General features: G+C 38.3%; 1 protein-coding gene across 2 annotated transcripts in view; it reads right to left on the reverse strand.

Annotated features, from left to right (window-relative positions):
* kcnip1b (Kv channel interacting protein 1 b) overlaps nucleotides 1–17,530 on the reverse strand; it is a 47,388-nt gene that overhangs the window by 18,640 nt on the left and 11,218 nt on the right. Inside the window, exon 1 of one of the 2 annotated variants that reach the window (XM_079861005.1) lies at nucleotides 1,074–1,320. The exons of the other annotated variant lie outside the window; for it this stretch is intronic. Coding sequence (XP_079717131.1) covers nucleotides 1,074–1,131 — 58 coding nt within the window. The 5' untranslated portion in view covers nucleotides 1,132–1,320. Of the gene's footprint in view, nucleotides 1–1,073; nucleotides 1,321–17,530 lie in introns of those variants that run through there. 2 annotated transcript variants of the gene reach the window in all.

The following is a 17,530-nucleotide window of genomic DNA, read 5'->3' on the forward strand; positions in this document are numbered from 1 at the left end:
GCGTTCAGAAATCCAGCAGAAGATATAGTCCGTCAGGGCTGAGTGCCATAGCTGACACACAGTTTTTCTCTAGTTATAAACTCACAGACAGCTCCTGTAACTCCTGGGGATTTTACTGAAGACTTCAAACAAGTTTTCTGTCTTTCTGCCCAGAACTCGTAATCCTCTCGGCTCCTTAATCTTTCTTCAGGTCTCTGATGTGTGTATACGTGTGTGTTTGTGTATATGAAGTGTGGCTCTCTATTGCTCTTATGAGCGAGTATAAACACATGCTCACACATGTGAGTGCAGTGTTGTTGATTTGTTGATTTGCTTCGGTATTGTTTTAGCATATTCTGTAGTGCATTAAGGCTGTGGCGAATCAGAAATGGTAATTTTGCATACAGTGTAGGTTAATTAACCTTCAAGGCATAAATAATCACTAACAATCCGCCTTCTCTTTTTCCTCTTTTTATGCATTTTCTTATCACATACTTGCAGCCTGATCACTCCGGTTTTCCGCCTCCTCCATCCTCCATGGAATAAATGGCCATGTAATACTTTCATAACTCATAATGCCTTGTATGGAGCCCATGCCAGCATATGCCAACACATTCAATTCATCCTTCGCACATGCACACTTCTCATTGACTTTATTGAAACTAAAATTTGGCTAATTAAAATTGCTATTTGCTTCCCCTTTGAGATATCAATTCTGGAATTTGTGGAAGTGAATAACAAATTATTTAGTCTCTTTATGAACCATTTCCCCCTTTTAACACGGCCCCAAGAGGAGTTTTTCTGATTTAGCCAACTTCAAGGGCATTCTGTTGCAATTTTGTTCTCCAAAAATTATCTGGGTTAGAAACACCCATGCAGACATTCAAGTCACACACTAAGTAGAACAAGATTGATAAGTGTAATTTAAATTAGGCATACACTCAAAGAAATCTATTAAAAATCATCAAAATGACACTGAATCTAATATCGTCTAATTCTCACATTTTTCTCATCTATCTATCCTTCGATCTCACAAACCAATAACTCATTAGTGAACGTATTTCTATCTGGTTAATGTGTAAATTGGATCCTACCTGTCCTGTAGGTGACCTGTTTGGTGTGCATAGAGAAGGTCCCCAACACCACACCCATCTTCAAAAGAGTTCTTCACTTTCCGCACTTTGATTTAGGTTTGAAAAAAATCACTATTCCCTGTTTTTGTATTTTATCTCCTGATTTTTCAACCCTCTCTCGCTCTCAGGGTTGTTGGTTACTTAGCTCTCGTTGTCTCTGACTTTCCTCCGCGTTCTGTCTGTCTATCATGTGGACTCTGAAGGATGCTCATCATTTCCTGAGCTTTTATTGGGGGCTGAGAGAGAGAGAGAGAGGGAGAGGGTGAGAGATGGTGAGTGGTTCATATACTAGTGGTGAATGAGGGAGTGATAAAACTGAGTAGTTAATAGGTCCTTTCAGCAGTGAGTAAGAACACTCTTGGGTGCAGATATATTTTATATCAGATATCTTTGTCCGGTATGAAACGATGATTGTCTTCAGTCAGAGATTTTGTGAAGTGTGTAATATCTGTAGCACCAGCATCATCAAACAAAATTGTAAAAATAAGTACTGTTTTCCAAACAGGTTTCCTAAACATTCCTTGTCTTCTATTGGTCGGTCAACCAAATTGCCCCGCCTCAAATTCACACCATTGGTTAAGCCAATGTTGTCGGGCTGTCAGGATGCTCAAACACAGAGCTTGTTTTGATAGTGCCACAGTGTTCATGCTTTTTGGTGAAATCAGCCTACAAATAGCTTATTTATATGGGGTGCACATAACTTTTATGGTCTGGTTCTCAAGGGAGCATTTTACGCGGCACACTTATCCTACAAGCTGTCGTCATCACTTTCCTGCTGACTGCTCTCCTCATTATCTTCTATCTTCTAACAATATTTGTTCACAGTAGAAATTAAACATAGGTTCATCTTTGTCAAAGCTGTATTTTAACATTAATGACAGACAACATCAGGAATATTAAGCTGCTGTCAATTTAAGAACGAACTAATTTGGTGTTCGAGTGCTGTCTGAAACACGTCTCTCTCTCTCTTTCTCTCTCTCTCTCTGCGTGCGAAATCGAGTCTTCTTCTTCCACGTTTAAAATCGTTTGAATGAGTAAATTGGCAAGACAAAACATGTCCAAATGATACACTTTCACTCTATGATGGTTAAACTTAGCATTTAATCCTCGAATCACATGCGTGCCAAACCATGGGGCCTGGTCCGTACAGATCACGGATCAACTGTGATCCGTTGCACCCATAATAATTAATGAACACACTTATCATCATTATTGCTATCTTACCAGAGATGGAGAAAAATCCTACTCCAGTACGTAAACGTGCCGTCCCCCAAAATGCCAGAAATGTTGGTATTCAAAAGCGCTTCCCTACACATTTTCTGCTGTGCATTGTGTATTTTTTTACCACGCATGCACACCAGTTAGCTGCATATTAAATCCTATAATCTCTGATGTCCCCAGAGTGTGTATGTGAAGTTTTAGCTTAAAATACCCCACAGATATTTTTTATAGTATGTTCAAATTGTCACTTTCTGAGGGTGAGCAAAAACACGCCGTTTTTGTGTGTCTCTTTAAATGCAAAGGAGCTGCTGCTCCCAGCACAGAGGGCGGAGCTTCAAGAGCTTGTGTGTGTGTGTGTGTGTGTGTGTGTGTGTGTGTGTGTGTGTTAGCAGCTCCGATAACCTCACACAGACATGCACTGAAAATTGAAAAAACATTTAGCCTTTTATGTTCAAACCGAGGTTGGACAAAGATGGAGAGACTCAAGGATAAGGCCGGCGACACACTGGCTGCGTGGCGTTTGCGTGGCGTTTTCCATGTCTTTGCACACCAGAAACGTGTCTGACGCGGCGCTGCTGCTGATAGGTGACATATGATAAGCCTCATTGGTGATATATTCGACATATGGGGAGAGAGTTATTGAAGGCCTATACTTCATGTTAAACATAAATATATAGCAGCAAAGACAACGTCGGCAGTGTTGACGGCAAAATAGGTTATAGAATATTTCATTCTGTATTGACAGGTCCAGTATTTGAAAATCGATAATATTTTTTTAAATTACATTTATATTTGCATTTATGTCAAAATCTAGAGACTTTCAAACATCAAAATAACATTTATTAATATGTATTCGTGTCAAAATGACATATAAACATCTTTTCCTATTCTATTTTGCCTGGAAACGCTTCCAACACGCTTGCGTGTCGTGTGAAAAATAGGCGTCGGTTCTATTTCTAGCATGCACGCGTTTTCCGCAACAAGACATTTCTGAATGGTTAGTTGATGGATTTATGTTGCTGATGTGAAGTTAACTATCTTCTAGTCATATTCTGTCATGATAATCTATAAATCGCGTTTCCGGTGGTAGGGTTTATGTAAATCTTAGGGTTAGTGATGTCACTAACCCGTGAAGAAGCTCATTGTAGTCCCTACCAGCCATTTGTTGTAGTCCTTAAAAAGCGATTTCTTTAAAAGCAAATATCTTCCTTTGTTTTGAACTTTGAGCGTTGTAACTTTGCAGATGTTGTTTATGCTCAAACAGCAACATTACACACTAACTAAAGTTAAAAAAGTGAAATCATAATCAACCACCCCTTTAGGATATTTTACCGTTAAAATTAGAAATGTTAATACTATTACATGTTAAATATGTCGGTGGTTTGGGACTACAGCTCTTGAAGACACATACAGTACTGTGAAACATTGAGAATGATTTGCTATTGAAAAGAGTCATATTAGAGAATACTTTGATCTCTAATGGAGATTTTAACACGTTTTATTACTGGATGGGGTGACTTAATGTTTTTGTTACTTGGTGTTGCTTTTTTAATTATGCATATAGTATGACTTATAGTACAGCAGTCCTATTAAGATTATGTAATGGTTGGATATACAGTACCAATCAAAAGTTTATTATGCTCACCCAGGCTGCATTTAATTAGTCAAAAATACAGAAAAACAGTAATATTGTGAAATAATATAACAATTTCAAATAACAGTTTTTTTTATATATTAGACCTATATGATGTCAAAGCTGAATTTTCAGCCGCCATTGCTCCAGTCTTTAGTGTCACATGATTTGGTTTGATGCTCAAAAAAAAAACATTTATTATTATTATCAATGTTATGTGCTGCTTAATATTTATTTTTTTGTGGAAACCATGATTCTTTCAAAAAACAGAGAACTTACTAACCCCAAATCTTTGAACGCTAGATTTGTTTGTTGAAGAAAATATTGAATATTATTTATTATTGCATTGTTTGATATATCTGTCTACATATTTGGATGAACCATTGGATTTCTCACTTTATCAGTGGTTAGAGTATCACAGTGCGAGGATTAAAATAATCACTTTAACCGAAGCTCTCTCACTCGCTCTCTAGAACATGCTGGACTCTTATCTATCTGGGCCACTTAAACATTAACATCTTTCAGTTCAGCACTCCATATTGACTCTTTCACACACAGAGGGAAAAGACCAGGGATTCAATTACACCCCGCAATTAAAATACAAGCATTCTGGCTCTTAAAAAGAGAGATTTAAGAGCATCAAATCCTTGAACTGGAAAAACCACTGGATAAACACAAAGCAGGACTAAAGCATGTCCTCGGGAGGGAGAACGAATACAGAAAAAAGGCTTAGATGAGGTTAGAAAGAACAGGGTTGATGTGAGGATGACGAGAAATTGTGAGGACGAGGCTTTGCGCCCTTCATCTTTGCACAAATCTCTCTTCTTCTCTGTGTGCGGAGGAAAATGTCTGACAGCCGGATAGAAGGGAATGAAAGTGAAGCAGAATAAAAGACAAAGCGATAGAAGGAAATGGTGATGAGAAAGAGAAACTCTTGTTCTGTCAAGAGCTAAAACATGTCTCAGCAACGTGCTTGCACATCATTCTGTGTCCTTTCATCTGCCCATCCCTTTCTTCTTCTTCTCCTTAATCTTCTTCCCCATCATCCCCGTTTCCACCCGCCCTGCATGTCTATGCTTCTGCTGTCAGAGGAAACTGCTGGTGCAGTGGAGGATCTGAGGCAGGTGAGGTTAGGACACACGATTGATCTGTGTGTTCTCAGTTCAAGATCAGATACTGTTTTTCTAGGAAAGAGAAATTACAAAGGAGATCTCTTTATTTTTTCTTGGCCGTTTCTCTTAGACAGCAGTGAGATTAAACGGCAAACAAATTGAGACTTTTTCTTTAAGTCAGCATGAAACTCAACTCATTTTACTTCCATATAAAGACAGCAGCTGAAAAGAAGAATTTTTTTTTATTAAATGATTGCAAAATACTTTCATGTTAAACATCAGGTTATTTAAACATTTTCTACTGATAAGTAAGTTTTCAGGCTGTTTAATTAATAAAAATTTAGTTAATGTTAAAAATTTATTTAAATTATTTAAACGTACAGTATGGAATTTTTTCTCCATTAGGGGTCGCTAACCTCTTTACAATAACTAGGGATGTCCCGATCCGATCACATGATCGGAAATCGGGCCCGATCACGTGTCTTCAGACTCGATCGGAATCGGACGTTACCTCCCGATCAGGACTCGGATATATATATTCTCATTATTTTTTAACACATCAATATTTATGCGGTGGCACAGAGTTACGCCGGTTTCACATTGCACGCGTTAGTAAGCAGCGCAGGAGCAGTGCGTATGGTGAGCAGGAGCAGGACACGCGCGTTTTGCTTTCACACTGGCAGCGTTTGTTACGCGCGGCTGAACCGCGGGTTGTTTAGGCTACAGACAGAGTACTCCATAATGGATAAGTTGGCATTGCTTTTTTTCGTTTTCAAATACATTTAAGAGAAAAGACTTGTCAAGAAGCTTATTTTATTAATAATTTCATTTATATAACTTTTGTTTCATCTTTGATTTTATTGTTATGGCAACAAGTTTGTTTTTGGACATTTGTTTTCTTTTTAAATTGCTGTTGGTCATTTGATTGACTGTTTAAAACACAATAGATATCATCAATGCACTTTTTGGATAAAACTGCGGTGTATTTTGGCCATGATCAATGTATTGTCACTTTAATTCAGCAAAAGCGGCGCAGCAAAAATAGACTCGGCGCCGAAACGATCGCGGCACTCCTGCTCTGCTCTGCTACGCACTGCCGCGCCGCCTCTGCGCGCGGTGTGAATGCTCTAAAGCCTGGTTTAATCTGGTAACATGGGCGGCGAAAAAAAATACGCGCTGCACGCTCTGCTAACAGTGCAGTGTGAAACCGGCGTAAGAGTTAGGAGTGCAGTTCCTAAAAGCACATTACTGGCTTTGCAAACACTGTAGCACTTTTATTTTTTATTTGTTTACATGCCTGCCGGGTATTTTAAGTTGAGGTGCTATTTGTTTATATATTAGACTTTTTTTATATTTACTGTTGCACTAAAGTCCAAAAGTGAAGAATTTATGTATTACTTGATTGTTCAAGCTACCTCACAGAAGTGCTCTGTTTGTTAACAGAGTTGTTGAATGTTAAAATAAGGTGAATTAAATAAAAAATAAGGAACATCCTGGATCTGTTTTTTCGCTCTTCTTTATTCTTTTTTTATGTATTAAGTATCGGATCGGGACTCGGTATCGGCAGATACTCAAAATCAAATGACTCGGACTCGGACTCGAGGGCAAAAAAACCTGATCGGGACATCCCTAACAATAACAAAGGCGTAGTTTGAGGACGCAACATTTGCTAAGAATTATGGATCTTGTTGTCAACATCAAGCCGACCGATCTAATAATGTTTATGGATGACTGAATACATCGATGCTTTTATCATGATTGTGATATGAAGCAGGTCGGGATTGCTAAGAGACAGCTATCAGCTCCACACGCGACGCGAGTCCCGCGGATATAAAAGGAATATGGACATTTCATTCTACCGAACTACACGCAAGTGCAGAATTACAACTCACAGTTCAGTTTATTAGACAAATTAAACTTGTGAGGTAACGCAGCGCTGTTTCACTTGGTCTAACATTACACTATCACACTAAACTGCATTTAAATGTGTTGCAATGTATGTGTTAGTTTGTCTGTATGAGCCTAGCAGTAAGCTAGATCAACATTAGAATAACATACAGATCATATTCTGACATTTTATCATTGTTGAACTATATAACATTGATTAGTTTTATGTAAATGTGCTCACCTTTTTAATAAAGTACATGTAGGAGCGGTCGAAGTCTCGGACGTGGAGCTCTCGTTTATATACTGTCTATGGGAGCTCTAGGCATCTCGAAAACACCGCGCTGATATTGATTCTCGTTTAAGTTCTCATTTTTTATCCAAAGTCTGCTTGCCATGGTCCATAATGTTTGAACAAAACAACAACAGCGTGCAAATAGACATTGCGAACTATATTGTCCACGTCTGTCGCCTTGGTTACTATCAGAGGGCTCTGGTTCATAGCTCTGGTTGCTATGGCAGTACGAGTGGAAACCAGGGACAACGCGGATATGACGACACTGACTGCGACAAAACGGAAATAAAGAAACGTGCCGTGTCTTCGAATTAAATTAAAATTTCTCCTGCATGGTTTGAAAGTTGTCAATAATGAAAGTTGGAAACAGTCGGGATAATGTAAGTACACAACTAAAAAAATATATAACATAAATATAGTGATTTTTGCTATTTTTAAAGCAAAAAAGTTACATATTGTGCCTTTATTTAACTAAAGCTAAATCTATAAAGTGGTCCCATGATGGGAACCCATAAACGGTTCTGAATCACCTGACAGAACCTTTTAAGTGTCAATTTATAAACTTTTCTTATTCACACCAACACGTTTGGCACGAAAATTAGGTCCTATTTTTGCATACAAGTTAAACAGTATTTGCATGTTTTCGGTATGTTTATCAAACAACACCATGATATAAGAGTAAAGAGACAAGAGAGCTGGTTCTAGATTCTTCCTCTGTTATTCACTATTGCTTAGTGTAAGCCCGATTATCAGTCTAATTGCGGTTTTCCAATAATACGGGCGAAGGTCTTTGCGCATTACTGTCTTTCCTTTTACGCAACACAACAAGATGAAATGAAATACATTTTCTCATATGTATTACTTCGTTATTTCATCTGACTCCGTAAATGAAAAAGGTTTTAATGATATCTGAGCATCATTAAAAGTGAGCAAATGTTTGATAATTCTTTTTAACTCTTTAATTATATTTTACCTGCTCAGATTAGGAAACTATGTCGCTTTTGAGGTCCTCACGCCTTCTGTTTTACGCGGGTCTGACGATCACAAACTCGCCAGCTTCGGTCACTAAACAGAGGTAATTGGCTATACTGTATACCTGAGAAGGTTGCATTCACGCTTACAAAATCAAAGATACTTTGGTATAGCCCCCATGGTTTTTGCATACACTTGAATTTAAAGTAACGTTTACTTCAGTAGAGGTATGGCCACTACTACAGATATAAGTCGACCAACTTTACTTCTCTTATAATAGCTTTGGATTGGCCATGCCGTGATTTCTCACGTCCACTTATCTAAAGTAACATTAAATTAAAACAGAGGTAAGACACACCCAAATTTAGGTTGGTCAAATAGCATGTGCTGCCCTAGACGGAAATTCCCTTCTTGTCTTTCCAAAACCAAGTACACTTGAATTAGCGCCAAATATTAGTCGTCACTAATCTGACGCAGATTTGAGGTAACATACGAATCCGTTTAATCTACTTGGGAAAACAATTTCAGAGCAAGTCGGAATAAAATCAAATGTAACAATTTATCATGTCAGGTAAATGTATCATGCCAATTTCATAATCAGTTCAAAGATAATAAATACAAAACATCAAATGCTCTGGAATAAAGAGAAAAGATGCAAACCTGACATTAGAAAATACATGATGCTGAGATTCTTAGCCACTCTCTGCATTACAGGCTAAGTTGAGTTACAAATCGCCTATACGAGCCTTCTTCAGCATCTCCCTAAATACTCAGACCAAGGCAGAAACCTCTTTTCAAATGTAAAGATGAGTTCACAGTGGGAATTTGCATTAATCATCATCCCAGACTTACTAGGGACAGAGGTTGATTTACATGGGGACACACCCACAGCAGTTAACAAGATATCTCTAAACTCTTCACACCTTATTACCTTTTTGGTTTACTTCTGTGGGAATGAGACCTTTGTACCAGTAGCACTGAGACATTTCAAATGATACCAAACATGTATAATACTGAATGATTGTTCATATTAAACCATATAGATTTTTGGGTGAATTCAGGTAGGGATGGGTGAAGGGAATAATGTGTAAATTGGGAGGTGATCAACTCAAGTGTGATTGTGTCTCGAATGGGGATGGTGATATAGCAAGAGAGTTCAAATGTTAATGAGAGTAGCCCTCTCTTCCAGTTCTTCCAGTTTCTCCAGTCTTACATTAGTTTTAATGTAACAGCAGCAGCTCAGGGTATGTGACCAAGTTACATTTTATTGGTTGGTCAGTGGGAAAGTAAAAAATAAATAAATACATTTTTAATTTTTCAACAAAAAATATGAACATTTTCTCTTGTGAAAAAGTAATTTAGCTTATGCCAAGAACTCAACAATGTCACAATGTTGTGACTCACATTAATCAAAATTCAGAGATCCCAACATGACCTTATTATGAATTTCTCAGAAAACAAATGCTATTCACATTACTTTTAGCACTACACTCCTTCTGTCTGTGAATTGTCTCATTTGTTTCTATTTGTATTCCTCCATAGGATTAGATGAAATATCTGAGCCGAAATTGAAATGAAACAAGCTTTGAAAGAGCAATCATTTAGTTTGCAGTCGAATTTTCCTCTGAGTATATATATATAAGCTATAGGCTACTCTGCACTGTAATACTAACAACAGGACAGAAAGAACAGAGAAAATGCACCATACCAGCTTAATATTGTTAAAATGAGGTTATTCATCTCATTATATGGTATTTTCAAAGCTAATGGATCAGTTGCTCGACAGCGGCAGCTGCAGCTCACAGTATGTGAGTTCCTGCCTAGGGTGGATCATCAGCCCATGCCCCCTCATATACCCACAGTTCACAGTCAGCTTCTGCTCCAGGCCTGCTGTCCGCTGTATGTAAACAGTCCCTCGTGCCGGCGCAAGGACTGCAGTATGATTTGTGAGTGTGATATGATTAAGATTACAAATGCTGCAAATAGCCGACATGGCATGCTGTTTATGCCATGGAGAATAAACGTACAGGCTTGATTATTCAATTGTGCAGTGCCTAAACTGTGTTTTTCAGGTTTCTAACTCGCAGTCAGTTTCTTGATGAATAGCTGTTACACATGTTTTTGCCTTGTAGGTAATTTGTTGAGCCTGTTGGCTGCAGATGTATTTTCCTTTTGCCATATCTAATTTTACCAGCCACCCTCTGAATGCTTACAGAAGAGCATTAAATCATTTTAGTGCAGGGATTTTCCTCAAGTGCTTTTATGTTGGATATATACTGCCCTCTTGTGGTTACAATGGGACCAAAAAAACCAAACCAAAGCTGTCAGACATTAATGGTTAAAGCTAGGCTAACCGCCCTCTAGCGGTTGAAGCATAAAACTACAAGTTAGTTGCGGAGGTACATTGTTTTGGTTGTTTGGTGAGTTTTGCTTCTACTCTTCTATTTTGTGCCGGTGAATCTTATGGCTTTATGCATAAACACTGTTTTGTGAACTCTGTCTATGCACAGAAAATGCTATGCAATTATTCCTGAAACTCCATGCCAGTGTTAATTTGTTTTTGTATTGTTTTTTTATTAGGAGCACTATTGCTTTCCTTTTTGGCTGAAAAACACGTTTTAGTTCGAGGTTAATTTGCTGTGGCTTTTCAAGCCATTAGGACCTTCCACTGCATATTATTAGCCTTTATTTATGGATATGAGGTAAACAAGGATGAATGACGGAAGTAGCCTATGCATTTTCCCGCGAAATCCGTCCCTGGTCTTGACAGCTCTAAAACATAAATAATTATTAAAGGCTTACATTTTTGAGGGTGAGGCAAAAACACGGATTGGCAGATGGATTTATGATGTACTCAGTCATTATTTACATTTTGTTAATTTAGAAGAAAAAATATTGCATAGTTTAGCTCAATAGCCTATGTAACTCAAAAATAAGGCTTTTTACACTGCCCCAGATTATCGTTGCTCTAAAGGTGCGTGCTTCGTTCGTCCAATCAATGACACTGACACTGAATTTACCCTGGGTAAATTATGAGCAGTGTGAAACATGAAGGAAGATAACCCAGGATTCTGTATACCGGGGATGACCCAGGGTTAACTATTTCAAGTGTGAAAGGCTCTAAGGAGTGTAAGTAAACAAAAGTGCATTTCACATTTAAAATAGAAAACCTGGGTTATTCTAAACAGTCATAAAAAAAGAAAGAAAGATGTGCTCTAAGATTTGTCAATATTGATTTCATGGTTAATTTAAAGGGATAGTTCACCCAAAAAAAATAAATCATTCATCATTTACTCACCCTCATGTTGTTCCAAACCTGTATGAGTTTCTTTGTTCTGTTGAACACAAAATAAGATGTTTTAAAGAATGTTGGTAACCAAACAGTTGACGGTAGCCATTGACCATAGGAAAACAAATGACATGGAAGTCAATGGTACCCCACAACTGCTTCGTTTCCAACATTCTTCAAAATATCTTCTTTTGTGTTCAACAGAACAAAGAAACTCATACAGGTTTGGAACAAAATGAGGGTGAGTAAATTATGGTTTTGGGGTTAACTATCCCTTTAACAGGTGTACATAGATAGTACTTCCATGAACCAAAAGAGGGCAGCATTTTACACATTATCTCCCACCAAACCTCTGCAATGTCAGGCAGTGATGCTGTGCAGTTGTAAGCAACTTTTATCCATAGCTGTGCATATTGATATAAAATAAGGCAACTAATCTTGATAACTAAATTCCTCTCTGTCCAGTTCAATGAGTAACCATGCTTTTCTTATGTAGCCCAATAGCTTCCTAACATTCACTGCATGTTTGACTTATATCAGACAGATATCTCTATTGTCCAATTTTGATCTTGTAATTTATGGAACTTTAGTGTGGACAGAACTGCATAACTATACTGTTAGTGAAAATGAGTTTATAAAATATACTTTTAAAATCATAAAAAAAAAAGATTAAATCACATATATGTAGGAAGAACATCAATATCTTTCAGGGCCTGCCTAACACACACCACATTTATCTCCTTGGAAACCATCTGGGCAACCTTAACACAGATGATATATATGTATATCTTCTCAAATGAGCCTTGCTGAAAATAAAAATGTGCCTATAATCAAAGTGATCCCTTACGAAAATTAACCATGGTTTTACTATAGTAAAACCATAGTTAAACTATGGTTCATTTTGTAGTTACTATGGTTTTACTACAAAAACCATAGTTAAACCATGGTAACTACAAAAAAAAACATGGTTCATTTTCGTAAGGGATGCACAGAATTCTTTTGATGCAGCATCATAGATGTCATATTCAATTTAGTTCCTGTAAGCGGCAGTTTTGTTTGGTCCAGCACGTTGTCCATTTAATGAATGTACCTCCTCCAAAAACCCTTTAAAGTTCATTATACTAAGCATAATGCTTCCCTCCTATTAGAGGTCACATATCCGCCTAGAGGGGTAAAGAGTCACACTCTTCTCTCGTGCACGTTTCAAACTTCAGTTTCAGGAAAATCACAAAATAAAATGTAAAAAATGACCCAGTTTCTGATGTACATACATTGATATGCATATTTTAGTGTTCCCCCACACACAAAGTCCCAGGTAAAGGACATTCACATTGACAATGATACGAGGTAACAAAGCTACCAGAGTAAAGTCATTCATTTTCAATGCAACTTGGTAATAATGATAATAATAATGTCAGTCTATTGGTTTAAAGTTATTAACACTGATTGTAAGCTACTCATTGCAAACAAACTGCAAATTGGGGACCCACTTTTACCAAAAGCACATGCTCTGTCATTCCTGAGGTATTGCTAGAAAGCTTACAAGCGATAGTACAGTGCCTAGCAGGGATAAAATCGCTATCAGCGTGAACGCCACTTATTCTGCTGCCGTTCTGATATAATGCACTAATCTCATTACTAAATGATTCGTAATGTTTGTTTCAGTGGCTCGTAAACTCCCAGCGAGCAAATCTGAGCCAACAACGATCGTCTCTGTAAGAGTTGTGCAACATCGACCCGACGCAAGGCCTCATGCCGTGGGTCAGCACGCATATGACAAGAGAGAAGGAAATGATGGATATGGAGAAACAAAGAGCAGAGAAAGAGGGAAAGAGATGAGAGAATGTGGGGAAGTGTCATGAAAACGGAGGAATGATGGGTAAAGGAGGAGAGAAATGGAGAGGAAGAGTGCGAGAGATGGATTGGGATGCTGGGGATAAAAATAAACTGCAGGAGGAAGTAGATTACGTAAAAACGGGACGAGTGATTTAAAAATTAAAGATGGAGACGTGCCCTGTCTGCTTCGATCTGCTGTGAGAGAGAGAGAAAGTGAAGGCAAGACTGAGAGATAACGTAAGACACCCTAAGTTAGAGTATCGTAGTAGACGTTTATGTTCACTCTGCAGGGGAGAGATAGAACTGCTGCCGACCAGACAGAGTCTCTGTCTTCACTCCAGTGAGTTTTACATCTGGCCTCTGCAGACATCTGGACAGGCAGCATTTTAACAGCTGTTTCTTAGTCTTTAGTCTCGGTGGATACACAGTGAGACTACTCAGTCTCATGAACTTATTCCTACTTTAGTAAAGGATGGATGTATGTCTGTTTGTAATTTTTAACAAATTTGATGAAATATGTCCCTGAATGGTAGCTAACTGTCATGATTCCTGTCTTGGGTTCCCCTTGTCTTGTGTGGACTTTTATGTTATTTTCCTGTTCTGTGGCATGTTTTGTAGTCCTTTGTGGTTTTTCTTGTTGATTAGTTCCTGATTGTTCCCAGGTGTGTCTTGTTTGCCAATCTCCCCTTATATGTACCCAAGTGTTTCTCATGCTCTTTGTCTGGTGTTGTCCTTAGTGGATGTTTCGTGTGAGTTGTTTTCAGTTCTGTTTTACCCCTTGTTTGGATTTACTCTAGTTTTTGCCTGTCTCCTGTGGCTTGGATGTTTTTGTGTTATTTTGTTAATAAACTGCCATACTGCACTTGGATCCTCCTCCTCGCTTCTGAAACACTCCGTGTTACAGAACACATATGGATCCAGCAGTGAGACTTCTGCGTCTCCGATTTTATTGAACTTTATCGATCTGGCTCAGTTGACAAACATGGCACAGAATAGGAAAATAACATAAAAGTCCACACAAGACAAGGGGAACACAAGACCGGAATCATGACACTAACTTGTACTTTTCGTGATGTCCTCAGCCATTACTTCAGTCTTTAATGTTACCAATATTGAGTTTTTTTTTCTGCTCACCAAGAAAAATATGTCCGACTGTAACATAGTCCACTGTAGGCGAGATTAATAGAACCCAAGTGCAGTATTTATTAACTTCCAACGTGAACAGATACAAAATAAACAACAGACTTGACTTGACTTGACTTGAAACTCACTGACAATGGTTACAGGAACAATACTAGACAAAGTAACATGGCAAACATGGTGGCTGAAATACACAAGGACTGATGACTACAAGACACACCTGTGAACATGAACAATCAAGACGATGAATCAATGAAAACAGGCTTGTTCGACTTGAACCGGCACTGCACAGACCGATCGGTGAATGACATCAAAGTACCGCAAGAGCGATTCAAAAGCATACAGAGCCGTCTGCTTTCTAATCGCTCTCGCGGTACTTTGATGTCATTCACCGATCGGTCTGTGCAGCGCCGGTTCAAGCCAAACAAGCTTAACATAACACATGAGACTTGGGAAGCACATGATATGATCACATGAGGACAAGGGAATCACATGACAAAGGGGAGCATATAGCAAACCAGGGGCTCGTTCTTCGTACGTCGCTAACTCAGTTAGCTGGATTTGATTGTTGACGATTTGGCATGATCTTGGATCGTTTGGTTCTTCGACGCTCATCCTGGACTTGCTGTCATAGCAACACATGCGCAAGCTCAAACCTGCTCGGGAGCAGGCTTATTTCATGTTAACAGGATTAGATCCCGGCTTCATGATCGGAGCTGATACGGGAAGTCCAGCGCAGCGCGATAGTGCACTTTCTGAGATATATATTTTTTTTTCTCGTGACTCGTGAGATTGTCGTTTACATTATTAATTTGTTGGAAACGCACATTTATTTTCGACTTGTCGGAGTCGGGCTTTAACTACAGCATAAACTGTACCCTAAGATTATTTGCGAGTGGCTCTTTCCTTTACACTATTGGAGATGCGGAGAACTTGATGGAAAGTGCTGTCTGTTAACCTGGCGCTTTTAGGTTTAAAAAACAGTTTTAGGTTTTTTTGTGGCATTTCCAAGCCACTGAAGACCCAATGTTGTAAAGCAGTTTTTTTTTTAAAGCAGTTTTTTTATGCTATAAAAATTTTTTCTATGAGGATCATGCAATCATGACCATGCTGATTACAGTAGCCTATATGCCACTCAGGCTTAAAGGGATATACTCCACTTTAAAAATCTGTCATCATATAGCCTACTCACCCTCATGTTGTTTCAAACCTGTATGAATTTCTTTCTTCTGCTGAACAGGAAGGAAGATATTTAGAAGAATGTCAGTAACCAGACAGTTTCTGGTTTCATTGACTTCCATAGTAGGAAAAAATATATACTATGGAAGTCAATGAGACCAGAAACTGTCTGGTTACTGATATTCTTCTAAATATCTTCCTTTGTTCAGCAGAAGAAAGAAATTCATAAAGGATTGAAACAACATGAGGGTATATGATGACAGAATTTTCATTTTAAAGTGGAGGCTGCCATCAAGGCCTCAATGAAGGGGATTATGTGAACAGAAAGGGGGTTCACAATGTAAATGTGCAGCCCAGTTACTATTGTGATTCTTAATATTCCAGATTATATCAAATAAAAAAAGGCATTTGACTAAAATCTTTCATATCACAATTGTGAAAGAAAAATGGCCAGGATCTGTGCATGACTTAAGCATTTTCAGAGATTCACATTTATGCACATTATCTGAAAGTGGTAAGGAAAGTTCCACAATTAAATATCAAGCTCACTGTATTACATACACTTATGCTGATCCTATTAGAACTGCATTTTTTCATAGGTGATTATGACATGTTCCTGCAGACAGGTGTTTTATGACCCCATTCCCTGACCCAAACCAGTTACAATGCAGCTCTAGCCAGGACAAGGGCACACAATGAAATGAACTTTGGCTAAAGGGAGGATTTCAGTGTCTGAAGAAGTCTGAGGGTTGCACACCTGACAGGGCCTGTGACATTGCTGCATGTGCCATATTAAAAAAACACTTTTCATTAAATGTTTAATAAAAGACACATATGCTTAGTTCCTTGAGTTTTATTTCAATTGTTCTTTGTAAAGAAAAGCCAGTGATCAAGTGCCTGCAACAAGAGATATTAGACACATGCCTCATGCAACAAATAAAAAGGAAAAGTTGTCTATACACTGCCCACCTGTAGGCCTATGTCTCCTCTGTCTGTGCAGACTCTTCTGTAGGCCTTTCTGTAGATGTGCAATCCTGCAACTTATATTGCAGCCATAAAGCATACAAGTATAAATTAAGTAAAGTTCTTTATGCACTTGCAGGTAGGCTAGTTCCTCCATATGACAGTTATCTGAGAGGGTTTATTCACTGTCCAGTGCAATGGAAACAAATGGACATTACAAAGTCTTATACTTTCTTTCCTTTGGAAAGTTAGAAAATGTCCACTTACTGCACATATTTCAGCTCCACTTTCTTGGGAACAGATACAAGTGTGTATCATGTAAAAGTGCACAAAAGAGGAAAACACAATGTCATTACAATGAACTACACTCGGGAAAAATGTGATCAATAACTCATGGCAAAATATTTTTACATAAACATAAGTTTATCAGTTTTCACTTTCACAAGTCAAAGCAATTCATCATTACTCAAGATTTAACAGTTGAAATGACTATACGGCCTTAATTTAACGCAGCAAAAATTATTTTACAGTTCTTGCTCTGCTGAGGAGAAAAACTGAGCGCGCTCTTTGGCCACGCTGAGCAGCCAATAGCAGCGTTGCTGATCAATGTTTCTACTATCGATACATATCCCCTTTTAACCAGCGCATGAACGCGCAATTATCTCAGATAACTCAATCCAGCGATACTAATCATATCCGGCAAGTGTGTTCGAAGAACCGAGTTAGCCAGATCATGATTCGCACGATGATATCATCTTGGATGTGTCATTTGATCTCGGATGTAATAAGCAACGTACGAAGAACGAGCCCCAGGGATGTGTTCAGCCCGACAAAACGTTGCACAACGTTTTTTAAACAGAAACGGTGATGCGTTGAACACACTGTTCTGATGAC

The sequence above is a fragment of the Squalius cephalus genome (genome assembly GCF_949319135.1).
Source record: "Squalius cephalus genome assembly, chromosome: 24".
Classification (NCBI taxonomy): Eukaryota; Metazoa; Chordata; class Actinopteri; order Cypriniformes; family Leuciscidae; genus Squalius; species Squalius cephalus.